Consider the following 20,384-nt stretch of genomic DNA (forward strand, 5'->3'; position numbering starts at 1 on the left):
ACCACCGTAGGGTCAAAACCTATTCAGGCGCTGCTCCCGCTACGCAGCTCTCCTCCCTTGGCCAATGTCGGCCCATTCCCCAAGTCCCTCTCCCCGACCCATCCTCACCACCGGGATATCAACATAATCAAAGTGACAATTTCGTTTCGGAAAGAAGTGGGATCAGTGTTGAACAGTGATGAACATTGTTTAAGCCAGTGAATTCAGCACTAGACAGTACCAGTGAGAGCCGCGACCCACTAGTGAGATAAGCACCCCTGGGAACTAACCACCATCTTCTGACAAGGAGGTGTTAATCCGTCCACCCTGGGAACAACAGAGGGCCGGCCGGCTATGCACCTGACTACGGGATAACACAACACCACCCAGCAGGGCGAGGTACTATGACACCACCCCACACCACCCGGTGTCCCCATGACCACGTGAGGCCCTTCATATCAACACTCCGAGGACGAGTCACTATACCACGTGAACACCACACCACCCGGTGTCTCCATGACCACGTGAGGTCCTTCATATCAACACCCGAGGACGAGTCACTATACCACGTGAACACCACACCACCCGATGTCTCCATGACCAGCCCAGGCCCGGGCCATCAACTGTAAACTATAATAATTTGTATGTTCAATTATTGTTCCTTCTTCTTTTAGTAACGAAAGCTTTTGTTAAACGACCCACCCACCCCATGTCTTTATATGTAATAAGCCATTTTTGTCAAATGTATATTTTCAGCCTTCGGGCTGCCGACTTTTTCAATAAACACACACAAGGGTTGGGGGAGGAAGCAGATGCAAGTGAAATATTATCTAGCAGGGGGCCAAATACCACTGAAATATGGCTGTGTTTTGTGGGGGAACCAGATGGATGTGAATTTTACAACCGCAGGAGCTGTTGTTGTGTTACGAGTATATATTGAGGTGCACCCAGGGCCAGAAGTCTTTAGAGGAACATTCGTTCACTGAGGCGTAGTTTTAGGTGCTTCTACTGGCCCAAAGTCTTTAAAGAAGCACCATTCATCGAGTCTTAACTAATTTTAGAAGCCACAACAACCAACGAATCGTATAGATCCAATTAAAAGTTGTTTGGTTTTACACTCATTTTAGATAAGTTACCCCATATGATTCTATCTACCAAAGAAAACGAATTTACCCCAAAATAAATAAACAAATCTATATTACAAGACCCGGAAATATGATAATGACCAGAAACACAAAATATTTCACTGTTATTATATCAAAATTATCATAATGAGAATCGTCAGCTATAATTAGCCTAAACGATTTAATTGACATCATTAGTGGCATCATAAACTATCCATTACATGATTATTAATAGTCATCGTAATCTCAGTGGCACATCTGGTTATTTCAGAGTCATGTAAAAGAATTTTCTCAATTTGTCATTATCCAAAAAAAAATCTTAAGCATTTTTTTCTTCGTGACCAAAAGTTTTATAACGACGAACAAAAAATAAAAAGAAAAGAATTAGTCTTCTGTCTTCCTATATTTTTGTTACGAGACCAAGTGACAAAATGTAACAATGAAATAAAATGCAAAATAGTGGTGAGGCTTATGCTACGAGTCCTATTATTGTACCTGCACTGTAACTGTTTGTATACCTGTAATGTCTATGTGCAGTGTTTGTATACCTGTACTGTTTACTGAATAAATATCTGTCTGTATATATACCAAGTGTATCTCCAGACAAACCTAAGTTACTGAGGCCCAAGAACACAAATAACTCTCTCTCTCTCTCTCTCTCTCTCTCTCTCTCTCTCTCTCTCTCTCTCTCTTTCTCTCTCTCTGGTAATGTTTATTTCAGTCATCTGGTGTGAATAGTTAAATGGAAAAGAATAAGTTATTATAAAATGAGATAGAGTAGTAAGATTCTAAGTTGGGCACTCCGTCTCCGATCTACGAACATGGCTCAGGACGAATTTGGGATGGTCTACAAGATCAGTTGTCATCGACTCTCTTCTACTCACAGTGATATAATATTTTCGTATATATTTCCTCAAAAATATCATACTTCCCCCTTGGTGTTTTAACATGAGGAGCAATTAACCAGTTCATTATAACACACTTCATGCTGCTTAATAAACATTCTCCGCTGCAGTTTCCTCCAATCTTATGACTAACATAGAGCTCATACAGTACACCCAGACACTGTATTGCCAGTCTCTTCATTATTCTATAGTGTGTCCTACAATATACCGTTTTCTTTGGTGCCAGGATTTTCTCAATTTTAAGCGTTAACTGCAGAAAAGTGAACTGACTAATGTACTTTTAATTTTATTTTCTTACTTTATTTATTATTTTATCCTCTTCGCCACTGATCGCTCTGTTAGCCACTTGGGCGGTGGGGTCACGTCTCTGTTACGCACTGTTGGCAAGTACTTGGCATGTACTGGCTCTCTGTTACGCACTTTTGGCAAGTACTGGGCATGTACTGGCTCTGTTACGCACTGTTGGCAAGTACTGGGCATGCACTGGCTCTGTTACGCTCTGTTGGCAAGTACTGGGCATGTACTGGCTCTGTTACGCTCTGTTGGCAAGTACTGGGCATGTACTGGTTCCTGCATGTATCACAACCTGCGTCAGTGTTGGTCAAGTCTGGTCTTGAAACAGCTCACACTCGGTGCCGTCACAACACTCTCTGGCAGATTGTTCCAACAGTTCACAACTCTCAGAAAGAGTTTGCTATGACAATTTTCACACACACACACACACACACACACACACAAATAATTATGCATCGATACTCTAATATATATAATTTAAAACTATTTTTGCATTTGTAATACAAAAAACATAATAACGACTAAATCCTCAGATGACTTTCGTAAAATATAATAATAATAATAATAATAATAATAATAATAATAATAATAATAATAATAATAATAATAATAATAATAGGGATGATAAACAATAGCACTGTTACCCCATAACTATTACAAAACAACATTCTCAATTAAAATTGTGGGTCAATTTAGGGTAGTAGCCAGGTTTCGAATTCCGATATTTTACTGTTTACAACCGCATTACTTAACAAAAATAAGACGAATTTCTTCAGTGACACTTTCTGCGTTAGGTTAGGTTAGGTTAGGTTAGGTTAGGTTAGGTTAGCACCAGAAACGAAGGTCAGATTCTTTCGAAACATAACAAGAACCGAAGGAAAAACATATTTTTATGGAAAAATCGAAACCTGGCTACTATGATAAATTGACTAAATTATGTTATTCATTTAACCATTTCTACTCCAATAATTCGCGAATCACTCTACAATTATCAGTACAAGGTCACTCAATTCTCTCATCAATTTCAATTATACATTTTCGTTACCACAAAATACATGTTATTCTATAACTGAATAACCTCAGAACATATTAACAAGCTATAATTGACAGAATATAATTACAGAGTTTAATAATAGCATAATTATGCGGCTCAATAACCCAGGGCGTATTATCAAGGTATAATTACAACTATAATATGAAGACTTTGTTGCAAACCTGATTTAGGAAGTGAGGAGTTAAACGAGAGGGTAATTTAGCCTTTAATTATATCAGGGTCATGTTGGAGTCATCTGCTTGTGGTAGTAAACATGGAAACTTACCTCTGAGAAAGATTCATGAGTCTGAACCACTGAGAGAGATTCATGAGTCTGAACCACTGAGAGAGATTCATGAGTCTGAACCACTGAGAAAAATTCGTGAATTTGAACCACTGAGAAAATTCGTGAGCTAGAACCAGTGAGAAATATTCATGAATTTAAACCACTCAGAAAGATCCATGAGTTTGAACCGCTGGGAAAGATTCAGGAGTTTGAACCACTGAGAGAGAGTCGTGAGTTTGAACCACTGAGAAAGATTCATGAATTTGAACCATTGAGAAAAGATTCAGGAGTTTGAACCACTGAGAGAGATTCGTGAGTTTGAACCACTGAGAAAGATTCATGAGTCTGAACCACTTGAGTGAATTACCAACCTTTCAGGTCAGTACTTAAATAAGGTCACGGTGAAGGGGGAAGGTCAGCTGTCATAACCTTGTAAATTGATACCAATTATTTTATGGATAAAATTATGTGGGAGAGAGAGAGAGAGAGAGAGAGAGAGAGAGAGAGAGAGAGAGAGAGAGAGAGAGGCCATTATTATTATTATTTTTATCAGCACACACACACACACACACTCTCTCTCTTACTTCCTCCCATAACAAAATTTCACTCCATATCAACACCACCTTCATACTTATGCCCTTGTTCCCCCGTGACTCCGATTGGGTAAAGGTTATGTCATTACATTCACCTATAATTAGTCCGCTAATGGGGCAATTGAATCCTCTTTCGACCTGCTGTCTGTGATATTTCTGTTTAGGGAGCAAGGTCATCATCCCAGCTTGCTTGCTTGCTTGCTACATACAACTGGGGAGACTCTGCTATTCTTTTACTTTAATTTCATCCTCTTCGCCACTGATCGGCTTGTTAGCCGCTTGGGCGATCGGTCACGTCTCTTTTCATTTATATTCTTCACCAAAAGATCGGCTCGCTAGTCGCCCGGGCGATCGGTCACGTCTCTGTCACGCACTGTTGGCAAATACTAGGCATGCACCGGCTCCTGAATGTACCTGAACCCGCTCCAGTGTTGGTCAAGTCTTCTCTTGAAAGACCTCACACTCGGTGCCGTCACAACACTCTCTGGTAGATTGTTCCAAGAGTTTACAACCCTCACTCCGAAAAAGTTTGCCCTCACGGTTTTCTGGACTTGCGGCTTCTTCAATCTTGAGCTGTGACCCCTTGTGGGGCGAGCGTCCGCCAGTTCCAAGTAAGGACACTCAACTGAGTAATGCCCCCTGAGATACTTATACACCTCAACTAGGTCCCCCCTTGCCCGTCTGTAGTATAAGCTAGGCAAGTTCAGGCGCTCCAATCTCTCAGGGTAGCTGAGGTGCCGAAGTGCAGGCACCAGTTTGGTGGCCCTCCTTTGAACATTTTCAACCAACCGACAGTCCCTAGCATATCTCGGGGACCAGATGGGGTGACAGTACTCCAGATGAGGAAGCACTTCACTCCTGAAGACCGTCACGAGGGACGGACCGTCTAGATATCTGAACGACCTTCTTATAAGACCCAATAATTTATTTGCCTGATTTACTTTCTTCTCACAATGGCCCGAGAACTTCAGCTCATTGTCGTATACAATATATCAAAATATATCCAGATTTCTTGTAATTAAGGTCAATTTTCATATATAATGCTTTAAGTTAATGTATCTATATTATTGGACCTGTATGTATGTAACTGGGACCCACTAGGCTTGGGGCCCCTTTGGACTGGGGCCCGCCAACTGATCAGACCCGTTTTTTGTGACTGACTATGGGGGGGGGGAAGGGGTGAAGGGGGGTAACTATGGCAAATCTGACAGCTGAGAGAAGATGAATGGCCGACCTGTGCTTAGTCATGACCTATATTCGTATATTACAATATGGTTGATACCCGGAGATTAATTATGCAAGTAAACACACACACACACACACACACACACACACACACACACACACACACACACACACACACACACACACACACACACACGAGTTTGACTTTACTTTTTTTTTGTGGAAGAATCGGTTCCATTGCAATTTACATTCTAGATATTTTTTTTTTGGACACGCTTAGGGCCGATCTAGTCTGTGTACGCATGCGCAGTGAGCCGCAACGAGTGACTTAAGATCATTAGTTGTGGTAGGTTACAAAACAAAACAAAATCACATGAAGTTTCCTCCCCAGCTTATTACACCTGTACATTCACCCTCTTAACTTATTACAACTGTCTAAAAAGCTGGAGGAAACGGATTTTTAAGTGAAACAAGCTTGAGAAAACGAATCTTCAGGTGAAATGAGCTTGAGATTACGTATTTTCAAGTGATCCATGATGATTATTATCCAGTACAACCATGGCGGACACAAACAAAAGTACTGCTAGATGCGCAAGTGAACGCTGCCGTATACTAGACAGTCAAAGCTCAGTGTAGCGTAACGACTCCCTCTGGAAACGGGGCGTACCTACACACACACACACAAACACCTCGCCCTGAAGGCCTGTTGGTAAAGGTGGTGGCTTCAGGTCTCGTGGGGATGAAAGAGAGCGTATATGACCTTAAAACAGTCAACTATATAAAACTCAACAAGATACCATTTCCTCACTACTACTACTACTACTACTACTACTACTACTAATACTATTAATACTACTACTACTCTCGTCATCTCAACTATACTCTCCACACGAAAAGCAGGACATATACCATTATCTACACCTCCTTTAACCCATCACAGACGTATAATTAAAACAAATGAGGGATGATGAGGCGTCCATGTCTGGTTATTTGAGCAGCGAGAGGTGAAGGGAAGGTGGCAAGAACAAAAGAGAGTACTTGTATATAAACAACATCAGATACGTATAAGGTAGCAGTGGTAAGAGGGTCTAATTCCCTTTCTCCTATAGATGATGAGGTTCGGAAGGGTTAAAACAAAAGAGCATCTGAGATTATAGATGATGAGGTTAGAGAGGATAAAAACAAAAGAACATATGATATAACAGTTGATTCATAGGCTAATGTACATTGCTAGGGGATCTAACTCTCTTTCACCTATAGATAATGATGTTCGGAAGGGTTAAAACACAAAAGAACATCTGAGATAACAGTTGATTCATAGGGTAGAACACACTGCTAGGGGATCTCTCTCTCTCTCTCTCTCTCTCTCTCAAACTTAATAGTGAACGGGGTGGGGTGTGGTGGGGGTGGGGGTGGGAGAAAAACTACACCTCAGGTCCCATTTTTCCCTCCTGACCGTGTTGTGTCATGTTGTATAAAGGGGCCAAATAAAATCTCCCAGTTGCTTTTTTTTTTCTTCCTTACCTCAACAATACAGTTTATTGCTCTACCTCCTGGCCACACGATAACTTGTTCAACCCACCAACGATATCGACCTCCCCCCCTCCCTTCCCTGCCCCAACTGTTTAAACCTCTCTTCCTCTCTTGGGATTTTTCGACTGTTATTATTGGTTTTTTTATTGTAATTTCTGTATATTTAGGAATAATTATTATACACCATACACGTGTTTGATAAGTCTGTATTTATCTGAGTTGTGGGACAGAGGAGAGAGCGTATACAAGAGCCAGAGAGTGTAATACAAGGTGTGTTATTTTCCTGTATTGAAGTGGGTTGGGTTGGGTTGGGGGTTGGGTTTGGTTGGGTTAGATTAAGATAATCAGGTTAGGGTTAGCGTTCGGGTATTTAATCATCAGGTGATATATTTCAGGGTGCCAAATATTCAGGTGATACGAATTACCTGGTAGCAATAGGTAGGTAGGAGGTGAGGTCGTGAGCGTTACGTCACACCTGAGGGGATAAACAGGAATCCCAGAGAGGGCAAGTAAGTGAAAGTTGCCAGACGTAGGATAACAAACACTCTTACCCTGGCACTCTCACCCTGGCACTCTTATCTTGGCACTCTCACCCTGGTACTCTTACCTTGGTATCCTCACCCTGGCACTCTCACCCTGGTACTCTTATCTTGGCACTCTCACCCTGGCACTCATCTTGGCACTCTCACCCTGGTACTCTTACCTTGGTACCCACACCTTGGCGCTCTCACCTTGGCACTCTCACCTTGACACTCACCCTGGCACTCTTTCCTTGGTTAGGTTAGGATAGGTGGCAGTAAACATCATCACTATTGTTTCTACCACACAACACAGACCTAACCTAACCTAACCCAACGAGGAAAGAATAATATGTATAGTGAAGACATGTGTAGGGAAGACATGTGTAGGGAAGACATGTGTAGGGAAGACATGTGTAGGGAAGACATGTGTAGGGAAGACATGGGCTTGGCTTGGCTGGATCTCTCTCTCTCTCTCTCTCTCTCTCTCTCTCTCTCTCTCTCTCTGCCCAACACACTTGCCCTATATCCATTACAATTACCTGGAGATGCTCGTTCCTAACCTTTTTCTATATTGTTCGTCACTAAACTCAAGAGTCTTGCCTGTAGTCCTAGATATTTAAGCCTCCCCCAAAAACCATAATATTTAACAAAACTAAATAGACAATCATTAAACAAAGACACAAGTGGTACCTGGGTCATACGCTTACCAACACTGGCGCAAACTTTCACGCGCGCATACCATCACGGACGCATACCATAACAATCGGACACTATTACTGGGCGCATTTCTTCACGAGCGCATACCACTACAAGAGGCGTATATACACTTCAGGATATGTATACTTTCGCCAGCATATACCCTCACGAGGTCAGGTCATCATATACAAATGACCTTGACCTTCGACCTACGCTCTCAAAGATTAAACCATTTCCTCCAGAGTCAAAGTTCTACTCAGATGCCAAGTTTTATCTGCACAAGCTTCTGAGAAATGTTGCTCACACACACACACACACACACACACACACACACACACACACACACACACACACACACACCGATTACAGTACACCCTTTTTACCCTCTAAGTATCCGCCTTTCCCGAAAATTCCTAAAAACTACAAAAAAATAACAAAGAAAAAAAGATTAATAACCTAAAATACATAAAGTAAATATAACGAACGTATAGATAAATATTATAAAAATGAAAATAAACACAGCATCATTCAGTGCAACATTAATCCGCGTCAATCCCTGCATCTCTTATAAAAACGAGTCCACACCTTCCCGCCTGCAGACAACTAGGTAGCTCACGAACGGTTGGGTTTTTGTTTTTGTAGGAATATCGCCTTGTAATGCTGTTGGGTAAGCGATTCTCTCTCTCTTTAGTGCGGGAAAGCATTCTGGGGTCCCAATTGGCCTAAATATTTCACGAATTGGCCAGAGGTATAGAATAACTTAACTTTTAGGTACTGAATTGCTCAAATCTTTAAGGATGGAGGTTAGGTTAGGTTAGAATATTTAATCATCACGTGAAATTTACTGGGGGTGACTAATCTTCAGGTGATCCTATTAATTAAACTAACACCTATTGATGCGTTCACATGCGTCGAGGACAAGCACTGATTGGTTGAATTTACGCTAGTTTACGTGACGTCATTTCCCGTTCTTATAACCTCGTTCGCAGACATCCGGTTTCCGTGTAAATAGTCATGGCCAACTTTGAAAGGCGAGACGAAAATGAGGAAAAACGAGTGACTTGGTGTCATCCATAACTGGCTCAAGCGCTGAGTGATTACTACAAGTGGATGTTAAGTGAAATAACCCCAATTGTGACGTAAAATTCTACGTTATTATGTTGGTCATTAATCACGAGTATTTGTCGGGTAATGAGAGAGAGAGATTACAAACCACTAAAACAGCTGAGAGGGAGATCACCTGGGAGGAAGATCAGGTGAGAGGGAAATAAACTGAGAGGGCAAACATCTGAGAGGGAAATCAGCTAAAAAGGGAAACAGCTGAGAGGGAAAACAGGTGAGAGGGCCATCAGCTGACTGGACCATTAGCTGGAAGAGGCATGGCACGGGGGGTCACGTCATAGGGCGGGAGGCAGGGCACGGGGGGGGTATATAAACCAGGGCGGGAAAAAGTCGAGCATCATTCAGCTCAGGAGCGTGAGGACGATACCTGCCTGTTCCCGCCACCCACCTTAATAAAGTTCACCTTATCACAGGGGAAATGAAGGTAAGGCAGTGAATTTTACGTAGAAACTAAACAATTCAGTAAAGAATAATAATATTCTAATGGCGTAGAAGCTTCTGATGAATATATAGGGAATTGCTCTCTCTCTCTCTCTCTCTCTCTTTTTCATATTCCTAAGACAAATTAGGTCAAAACTAAAATCAATTACCCATTTAACATAACACGTGGAAAAATAATAGGGTGTAATTGGGTAGTACAGTTTTAACCCCCACACAGCAGAAAGACTCTAATAGGGTATATGTGTTGGTTACAGTTTTGCGAAATTGGTTAATGGGTGATGTTTCAACCTTACAGTACCATATAATTAACATGGATAATAATTGTAATTGACTGGGGCGACTTTTTCAACCAATTTCAACCCCAATCTACCTAACACCATACCATCGCATTGTACTGTACGTAATAGGGAGCCAATTTCAACCTTGTCACTAAAAATATTCTAACAAATAAATTTCAACTTTTTAATTTCGTATTAGGTGTTTTGTAACAATTATTCCCAATTTTGATATTTTTTTAACCAATAATGCAAACCTATTTAAATCAGATAAGTTCATTTGTAATCTGTAGTTCCCATTCAGTGTTACCGTGTAATAATAATAATAATAATAATTAACGGTTTATTGAAAGAGCTTGGCAGCCAGAAGGCTGAAAATATATGTGTGTGTGTGTGTGTGTGTGTGTGTGTGTGTGTGTGTGTGTGTGTGTGTACTCAAATAAATATCGAAAGATTTTGAGGATACTATTAGAATGGTGTGACTTGAGAGAGAGAGAGAGAGAGAGAGAGAGAGAGAGAGACGCCGAGAGAAGTTACTGGAACACATAAACTTACAGTAACTGACGGAGAGGTGAGAGAGACTGGCAGGATTATGAGAGAGATGGATAAAAACTGACAGACATAGAAGAAAAATCTCAGATAGATAGAACGATAAAAATATTACGATACACTATACAGTACACTAAGACAAATTACCTAAACTGAAAAAAAAATGACCTTACTCATTCAGAATTCTAAATCTTTCACACAACAACAATAAATATATACACAGAGTGATAAATTGCCTCGGGATATATAAAAAGAAAAAAAGAAAAATGCAAAAATATCTTCACCAGCCCCCCGATACCAACGCATCATCTGGGCGTACCAACATTACTCGGGATATCAACTTAGTTTCATGATTTTCGTTGATTTTCTCCTGAATTAGACCAACGAACCTCCTTTTACCATTAACAGCATGACACACATGTTCACAGCGTCTTTTCTCCCTCTTTATAAGCATCCCTGGGGTTAATAATAAGCCGCCAGACTAGTTTTTGTTGAGGCTAGACCCGACTTTCAATAGGGTGAATGAGAGAACGGCGTCCATGCAGGTGGGAAGAGAGGGGCACTGCGCAAAAAAATATTGTTGACGCTGGTGTGTGGCATAATAATTACTTTACGTCACCTGACTTTAATTTTTTATAGTAATTATGATCACTCTGGGTCATTTTCTCCCTAAAGATTCCTATTACTGGAAATAAACATCTTATTGAATGGCTTTCTTGGGTTACCCTTGGTCGAATCAAGTTAATGTTTATTTACTAAACTGTTTGTATACCTGCACTTTCTATGTATGCTTTGTCTATACTTAATGTTTGTATACCTGCATTGTATCCTATATATCTATCTATCTAGTGTGGATTTATAGAAACGTCCCATCAAGATTAAAAACATTTTCTAGTTCACAAATGATGAAAAATTTTAAAGAACCTGTTTCGTCTCAAGCCAAATCTTTTAGGTCCGTAATATATTTTTAATGGCTGAACTTCATTTACATACGCAGGACATACCATAAAACTTAACTGTATAATAAAAATAAAATACAAGATGCCATTCCCTCGACTATGAACGATTATGAAATGATTAGTGAATTGTGAATATGGCTCCAATCCTAATAGAACACCCTACTTAGCCTAATCTAACCATATAATTAGGGTTGGGGTCCTCATTACTCCTCCTTCTCCGTCCTTCTCTTGCCTCCCCTCCTTCCCCGTCCTTCTCCTCCCTTTCTATATGCGTTCCTTCACCTACTACCCTTCCTCCTCTCCCTCCTCGTAACACCCCAGACCCTCACACACTACCACCCCTTCCTCAGGTGACCATCATCCTGCTGGCGCTGCTGGTGTCATCGGCGGCGGCGTCAGAGAGACTCCCCCTTCACCAGCCCCCACGATACGTCATCCAGACCCCTGCCGTCCCTTTCACCGCCGAGGAGAGCCACACAGACAGCCCTCTCCTTCGGCAGCAGTATCAGCCCCCTGCCGCCACCACCACCTACCAACAACCTGTACAGTTTCAAGCCTTCCAAGAACCTGCCATTATTCCTCTACAGACCTACGAACAGCCTGCACCTGTACAGACATACCAACAGCCTGTACAGTTTCAAGCCTTCCAAGAACCTGCCATTATCCCTCTACAGACCTACGAACAGCCTGCACCTGTACAGACATACCAACAGCCTGTACAGTTTCAAGCCTTCCAAGAACCTGCCATTATCCCTCTACAAACATACGAACAGCCTGCACCAGCCCCTGTACAGACCTACCAACAGCCTGCACCTGCCCCTGTACAAACCTACCAACAGCCTGCACCAGCCCCTGTACAGACCTACCAACAGCCTGCACAGGCCCCTGTACCAGACCTACCAACAGCCTGCACAGGCCCTGTACCAACCACCACAGCCTGCACAGGCCTGTACAGACCTACCAACAGCCTGCACAGGTCCCTCTACAGAGAGCCTGCTGCAACAGCCTGCACAGGCCCCTGTACAGACCTACCAACAGCCTGCACAGGCCCCTGTACAGACCTACCAACAGCCTGCACAGGCCCCTGTACAGACCTACCAACAGCCTGCACAGGCCCCTGTACAGACCTACCAACAGCCTGTACCGGAATACCAAGTAAGTCTTCAATTACCAACATCGACCTCTCCCTCACCACCCTCTTAAGTTCATTACCCTCACCAACATCGACTTCTCCCTCACCAACATCGACCTCTCCCTCACCACCCTCTTAAGTTCATTACCCTCACCAACATCGACTTCTCCCTCACCAACATCGACCTCTCCCTCACCAACATCGACCTCTCCCTCACCAACATCGACCTCTCCCTCAGTTTATTTCCCTTCATATCCACAATAATTATTTCTCGTCTATATACCTCTGGCAATCCCACAAAATCACCCCCCAAAAAACATAAAAATATTATATAAAAAAGTGAAAATAACCACAAAAGCAAGATAGAAAATGGCACTCTTCTTCTTCTTCTTTCAGTTAACATAAAGCACATAAAAAAATACCACTTACTTATCTTCCTCCTCTCGTCTCCTTCCTCCTTCAGGCTCCAGCATACTACGACTTCTCCTACACCGTCAACGACTACGACCCCTACAGCAGCCAGGTGGACTTCGGCCATCAAGAGACTCGTGAGGGTGTCCGTACCTCAGGCAGGTGAGTAGAGTCTCTCGCTTCAACCTGAAAAAAAACACCAAACATTGAAAAAAAAATAGGATAACTTTATGCCTCCCCAACTTTATGCATTCGTAACATGCAACGAATATGCAACAAGTCATTTAATGCATTTTTGGTATCTGACATGCAATACCTGATGGAATATAATATATGCAAAATATTTCAAGTAATACCAGAGGTACCCAGAACCCAAAACACGTACGTGTAGTTTCAGTGCAACTACTTCAAAGCTCTAAAATGAAAACTACTCATCACACCCATTTTTATAGTGGTGTTGTGAACCCCCAATCCTGCTTATCTTTAGAATTTTTTATTTTATTTAATTTTTTTTTTTTTTTGTAAATTTACTCATTTGGGGTTTGGGACAGATTTTCTGGGTTTGGGACCAATGTGAAACGTGGCAGCCTGTATTGTTTACCCCAGTTTTCACGCCTCGACTAGCACAACAGACAGGTGTGGGGGAGGGATCACCAGCTAGCCAAACACGACTTGGAGGATCTCAACCAAAGTGGAACTGATTCTCCATGGCAAAGCGCAGCTCCAAGAAGCAGGGAGTCAGAGGTCTAAACCACCAATGAAACAACCCGCTGGAAACGAGTTGCCGAGATACAACCTAACTATCCCAGCACTGAAGGTGAAGATCAAGGAATCCCCAGAGATACTGTTATTCCCAGCTAAAAACACTTACCAGCGAAAGAGGAGAAAATGCGAAGTGAAGTGAAGAAAACATCACGAAACACACGTCTGGGTAAACAAAGGAACACATCTCCATACCTCGCCTGGGAAGCAAATGAGAACGAATTGCGTGTGACAGTTTGCTGTCAGGAGCTGACTACAATGACAGAAAACGGAGTTAGGGTAACTAATGCCACTTATGTAGTAATTATTTCTTTCGATCTTTCTTTTTTCTTTATGTCTTTCAGCAAGAAGGGTTAGTATAGCCTATTATTGCTTAACATAGTACAGGTATATATGTCATAGGTATACAAGCTTCGCCCCACCACTAAAAATAATAAAATGAGTTTTGTTCATATTTCTGATCCTGTAGTAGTAGTAGTAGTAGTATTGTCACTAATACTACCACTATCTACTTCTACCGTGTTCAGTTCTACTACTACTACCATATCCAACTTGCAGCTACCACGTGTTACTCCCCGACACCCGAATCATGAAGGTGGAATATTATGTGGACGACACTGGCTTCCACCCTATCTACACGTATGAAGGGGAGGCCGTCTACTCCCAGCCATCTCCCTCCAACCTCTACTCCACCCCCGGCAAGAAGTAGACGATACTCCTAGCCATCTATTCCAACCCCAGCAAGTAGATGATGATCCTAGCTATCTACTCCACCCCAGCAAGTAGATATACTACAACTATTTCAATCCCAGCAACAAGCAGATTGAACTTAGAGAAGTAAAAGTAGATATTTCCAAGATATATCTACTCTTTGGTGAAGGGTTACGTGTTCCGTCCCGATACTCCCCAATCCTCATGGTTAAGTTAGATTGGGTCACGTTTGGGTCGGAACTATTACTACCGAGGCCTTTATTTGATCTGCAACCTACCCTAACCTGCACATTAACCTACCCTAACCTGCACATTAACCTACCCTAACCTGCACATTAACCTACCCTAACCTGCACATAAACCTACCCTAACCTCCCTCCTACACCTGTGAGAGAGGGATTGAGTGTCAGGGTGGCATGGATACAGTACACTGACTAATAAAAGCCTTCGGTACACAAGGAGGCAATGTGGCTACTAGCTTACACTTCACTTCCTTAACTCAAAGGTTAGGTACCCAGTGCCGGATTTAGACCTGTGGAGGCCCATGGGCAGCCTCTTTGTGGAGGCCCCCCTCATTATAACTACCCAAGAGGGTGGGGTGGCGAGTGAAGTGAACCTAAACATCTGGGAGTTCCGGGGGGCGCTGTAAGCCCCCCGGGAAAATTTTGAAATTTGAACACTTGTTTGGAGAATTTTGAAGCCATATGCAGTTATTTTGAGGAAATTAAAACATATTGTAATATGAGGAGGCCCCTGGGCAGCTGCCCACTTTGCCCACTCCTGAATCCGGCCCTGTAGGTACCCATTCACAGCTGGGTCGAGATTGGGAGTGAACCGTGAGCGCCACATCCCCATAGTTTTCACATTACAACTATCCGAAGTTTTTTTTTTATGTAATATTAGCAATAAATAGTTAATGCTAGTCTTTTGGGTGACAAATAGATATTATTTGTACACTTATTTTTGCATTAGTTTTGTCCATGTATAGTCCAAGGAGGCCTTTGTATTAATTGTGTAGCATTATTTTTATACCTACGAAAGAAATATTTTGATAATAAAGACAAGAGAAATGTAATGTTTTTTTTCTTGTTTTAAGATATACATTTACCTGATATATTAAAAGTACTGCTATAAAAAAAACCGCAGACATACACACGTATACACTACCGACCCACCACCCTCCCTCACCCACCACCCGCCCTCACCCACCACCTTCCCTCACCCACCACACCTCGACGACAGCGCTATCTATTAAACAAAATATAAATTAAAGGTAAACAAGTTGTCATCCATTACCAGAAGCTTCAATTACAATACTACACTTTCACATATTAATAAAGATATCTATTTTGAATTCATGTAGAAGCCATTGTGTTAACTAGAGTACGCGTCAGTCAGTAGCCAAGAAGAGAAGAGAGTGGAAGTCTAGTGTTTCTCTATTGCCATTGTAAGTTTTTTTTTTTAATTTTTAGTAAATTTTTAGTCAATCTTCAATCTATTTTTTTTAGGTTCATGGTAAAGATGATTGAGGTAGTTAGGAATTTTTTGTGAATGAGTTTAAGAGTCGGCCTTCAGTGATACATACAGTATACCGTGCAGTATGTAACACCATATGGTATTATTAGGTAGATATATAGTAAACTATCCAGTAGTTATCGACTATCTTGATAAATATTTATTATTTTTAGTTTCTGAAGAACGTGTAAACTACAAATTAACTTATATTATTTAATTTGGTGAATTAACATAACCGACTATCATATTGAGAGCAGAGATTGACCATTGACTTTCGTTGTACTTCTGCAGATTATCATTTAATTGTTAGTTTGTGCTAAAATCATTGTTATTAAATAGTAGTTTAGTTTTTATTAGCTAAAGATGTCGAGATAACAGCCTGTACTACCAAATTCAGGTAAATAACAAGAAATTTTTATTGGCAGTGTACATATATATCAATTGGGATTTTTTTTTTTTTAAGTTGATAGAATTGGACGAAGCTTTGTGAAAACGTTAAGTACCATTCATTCCATAGATAAATGGAAATGATAATGCACAGATCCAATTAGAACTTGACCTAACCAACTTAACCTAAAGTAACCTTCCTAACCCTGCCTAACTCAACAGAATTTTTTTAAAACCTACTACCTATCGACACAATGGATTCTTCTTTCCATTTATCTATTTAATATTAAGTAATTAACGTTTCCACAAAGTATAGTAGATGGTTAATGTGTAAGAAACCCATGGTAATAATTTCTGGTTTATTGAGGTGTAAAGACGACTAATAAGTAATCTTTGCTTTGTTTATTTCAATGTTCTAGAAAACCTTTACAGGAGTGTTGATGTAGGCAGACTGTAGTGTACTTCTCAATGACATTATTTCCCCACATTAGACTGATTTTGTGAGTGTCTAACCATAATTTCATCCCTTTATCTGAATGAGAGAGACCGTTTAACCGATTTCTTGACAATAATTTTGGAATATTTTAGAACATGCCAACAAGAAGGAAAATGAAGCAAATGAAGAGCCCAGAAGAGGAGGACCGCGAGCCCACCCCAGAACGGTTACAACTTACCTTTGACGTGTCTGACACCACTTCAGAACTAGTGCAAGTATGTAAAGATGAAGAGTAGAGAAGGGAAGGGGTGGATAAAGAAGGGTGGTAGGGAAAGGGGAGAGGATTGATGGTTAAGGGAGGGAGGAGGAGTTGTGAAAGGGAGAGGATGGATTGTTAAGGGAGGGAGGAGAGGTGGTGAAGGGAGAAAGATGGTTGGCCAAAGTTTAAATTTTGTATTTAATTTTTATAACAGAAGGGTGCAAGTGAGACTGAAAGTGATGAGAGTGAAGATCAGGAGGAGGAGGAAGAGGAGCAAGAAGTAGAACAGGAGGAGGAGGAAGAGGTAAAACAGGAGAAGGAAGAAGAACAGGAGGAGGAGGACGACATGGTGAAGCAAAAGGTAGCCATTCCAGCCAAGAAGAAAAACAAGCCTACCAAGACTTTGGAAAATAAGGTGGCGACCAGAACAGTTAGCACCAAAGTCCCCTCCATCTATGATATTGTCTTGGCTGCCATCGCCTCCAGCACTGACAAGAAAGGGATAACCATCATTGGTATCAAGAAATATATTTTGGGTAAGTAGCAGAGATGTAAAGTACAGAACTGATATTTGTTGTTCATGTTATGTACAGTCGATCAAAAACTATTTATACTTGGAGAACGGGGTAAATGAACAGTCCGACTCCTGTTGTCTTGGTAGGATTGCTAAAATCCTTTTGACAATTGTGCCGTATTGTCTAACACAATTTTGTAAATATAGTTTTTGAGCGACTGTACACACGTAGAAAGCAAATTGCTCCGTTTCAATAACTATTCCGGTCTTGTACTAAAGATATGATACAGAAGTACAGTTCCATAGATAAATATAAACAAAAGATTATCCAAGTTTTCAACCATATGTTTACTGTGCTCAGAAGTGGTGACGGTGTCGGTACAAACAACACAGCAATAATTATAATGTATGCTTTCATTTAGGTTGATTGGTGAATAAGATGTCTAATGAGGTGAATATTTGTTATTAGGAGCAAATTGCATATCATTTACTTTAAAATGCAAACAAGGACTTTGTTGGTAACTGTCCCATGACTGTCTGATGTGTTGAGTGTACCGACCAAATGCTAATACTAATAAGAGTTCAAATCCACATTATTTTCCCCAAAACATCGCTCTTTGGCTCCTTAAGAAATTGCTGGCATTAACCATTTACTTTATAAATACAGTATTGTTCTTGATTAAGTACAAGAAGATTTGAAAATGTTATTCTTAGGGTTTCCAAACATATCATGGTAAAGATTACACTGTGAATTATACCACCTAGATTTTCTTATTATTTTCTTTAGTTATTTTAGTGGTTATAATTTAACATTTTGGAAATGAACTCACTCCCCTGTTCATTTTTCAATCTCCCTATCCTTGCAACAGTTAACTACCCAGAGAAGGAGTGGAGCAGAACAAACACCTTAATGAAGAAAGCACTGATGAAGGGGCTTGAAAACAGGTCCATCTTGCGTGTCAAAGACAGTAGCGAGTCTCTTGGTATAAAGGGTTGGTTCAAGGTGGGTATCATGTTTTATTCCCTAGGCAGGCTGAAGGGAGTGGTTTATATTTATTATCAAGTCAAAAGGCTCTATGTAGGTGCCTCACTCCTTTGGTTGTATTAAGAGCAGGTTCTGTGGGTGTAGCATTTGCATGGTCTCGGAAGACTGAAAATAACTGGAACATCCTACTCGGTTTACTCCCATTTCGTCTACTTTCCATTAGGTTACGTTAGGTCATTAACTAACAAGAGACATCCTGGGAATATGTGACATTTTCAGAGTAGACAAAGTGGAGATACACCAAAGTATCCACCTAAATTTCCCTACCCAGGAACTAAATCCAAGATCATTCTCTGCAAACATTCTAACTATTACTTGTATGTTTGCAGAGCTTATCCTTTATAGCATGAACCCAGATTAAGTTCTTCCCTCTCATTTGTTCTGTTCCCCTTTCCCCTTGTAAGAGTTAGGGATTGACCAGTTATTTAATTTTTTGTTTTTTGCCGATTACTTACACAGTTTATTATTCCACAGATAAATAAAATTGTTTCCCAAACTGTGGAAAAGAAAGCTGTGATCTCAAGCGACACTTCAACCAAATATTCATCCCAGGGCGCCAAGGCAAAGAAAATGGCCACACGTGTACCAGAGAAGGCTAAAGGGAAAACTAAGAAAGTAGCAGAAAAAAACAACGTGGCAAAACCCAAGCCACAGAAGGTAAACGAGCAAGTTAAGCTCTTGGGGAAGAACACCCAAGCCGGAAAAAAAAGCAAAACGGAAATACCCAAGCCACAGAAGTCAACTCGCCAATTTAAGCTTTTCGGGAAGAAAACCCAAGATAAGGAGAATGAGGTATCAGAAATGCAGGGGAAACCAAGGGTGGGCAGCAGGAAGATGCCCAGGCTCTCAATTGGCAAGAAGACTTCAGGTACAGCTAAAAATTCCCTCAGGTCCATCACCAACACAAAACAAAACAAATTAGATTAGAGTCTTTCACCCTGAATGGTTTTCATCAGCTGGATAGTATAAACCTTTCTTATAATTTACGTATATAATGTTAAGAACTTCCTCAATTTACAATTACTGTACAGTATCTACCTTTTTTTATAACACGTAACCACATTACTGTACCCGTTACATCAAAAGAAAGTTAACGTTAAATATGTTTGAAGTAGTGTGGGTGCCTATGTAACTATTTACGAGGCACGTGAATATTTTGAAACCTGCTCTACACTTCAACTAAACTGTCCATTTATTTCATGCAATTTTTTCCGACCCTGTATTGAGGTATAATAGGAATGTAATATGGACTTGTATCGGGGAAATAGGATGAATATTGTGCTTATTGTATCCTGTTGATTCATTATAAGGCAATGCTACTGTACTGGTCCGATAGATTTGGTCATAGATACTCGAGTGTGTTCGTGTGTCTTGTGTTAATTAGTCATTGTTCCATCTCTTATCTTATTCTCCGAGTGCTTCATGTGTCTCGTTTAAATTTTATTTAATGTTTTAGTTGAGAATTTATCTTTTTTAGGTTACTGAAGAATTTATCTTTTTTAGGTTACTGAAGAATTTATCTTGATTAATTGAAGCACTTTTTTATATACAATCCAAAGGAAATATTAGCAAAAGTTATTATTGCTTCATTTAACCACTGTGTTTTTTGTTTTTTATTTAGTTATTAAAGGATTTTAATTTTTATTTCATTTTCATTTCCCTTTTGAAAGTGTTACATTAACTCTTACTTCTACAGATTGGGTTCACAACTAAAATA

At 40.7% G+C, this 20,384-nt stretch overlaps 2 protein-coding genes across 3 annotated transcripts; both read left to right on the forward strand.

The window, feature by feature from the left end:
* Positions 1 to 3,578: 3,578 nt before the first annotated feature.
* LOC121853221 (altered inheritance of mitochondria protein 3-like) lies at positions 3,579 to 14,853 on the forward strand. Its single transcript, XM_042347223.1, has 6 exons — positions 3,579 to 3,743; positions 11,846 to 12,300; positions 12,432 to 12,471; positions 12,510 to 12,650; positions 13,091 to 13,200; positions 14,359 to 14,853. Exons 1-6 carry the CDS (start codon positions 3,579 to 3,581, stop codon positions 14,507 to 14,509), a joined length of 1,062 nt encoding a protein of 353 aa, XP_042203157.1. The 3' UTR covers positions 14,510 to 14,853.
* A 910-nt stretch (positions 14,854 to 15,763) lies between these two features.
* Positions 15,764 to 20,311, forward strand: LOC121853224 (histone H1-like). 2 transcript variants are annotated; one of them, XM_042347227.1, is made up of 5 exons: positions 15,764 to 15,958; positions 17,002 to 17,124; positions 17,323 to 17,644; positions 18,492 to 18,625; positions 19,142 to 20,311. In XM_042347227.1, the coding sequence occupies exons 2-5, from the start codon at positions 17,005 to 17,007 to the stop codon at positions 19,592 to 19,594; spliced, it is 1,029 nt and encodes a 342-aa protein (XP_042203161.1). In that variant the 5' UTR covers positions 15,764 to 15,958; positions 17,002 to 17,004; the 3' UTR covers positions 19,595 to 20,311. The 2 variants fall into 2 exon arrangements, with proteins under 2 accessions (XP_042203161.1, XP_042203163.1); XM_042347229.1 differs by lacking the exon at positions 15,764 to 15,958 and having other exon boundaries at positions 16,660 to 17,124.
* The last annotated feature ends 73 nt before the right edge of the window (positions 20,312 to 20,384 follow it).

This window comes from Homarus americanus, unplaced genomic scaffold (genome assembly GCF_018991925.1).
Source record: "Homarus americanus isolate GMGI-L3 unplaced genomic scaffold, GMGI_Hamer_2.0 scaffold53139, whole genome shotgun sequence".
Classification (NCBI taxonomy): Eukaryota; Metazoa; Arthropoda; class Malacostraca; order Decapoda; family Nephropidae; genus Homarus; species Homarus americanus.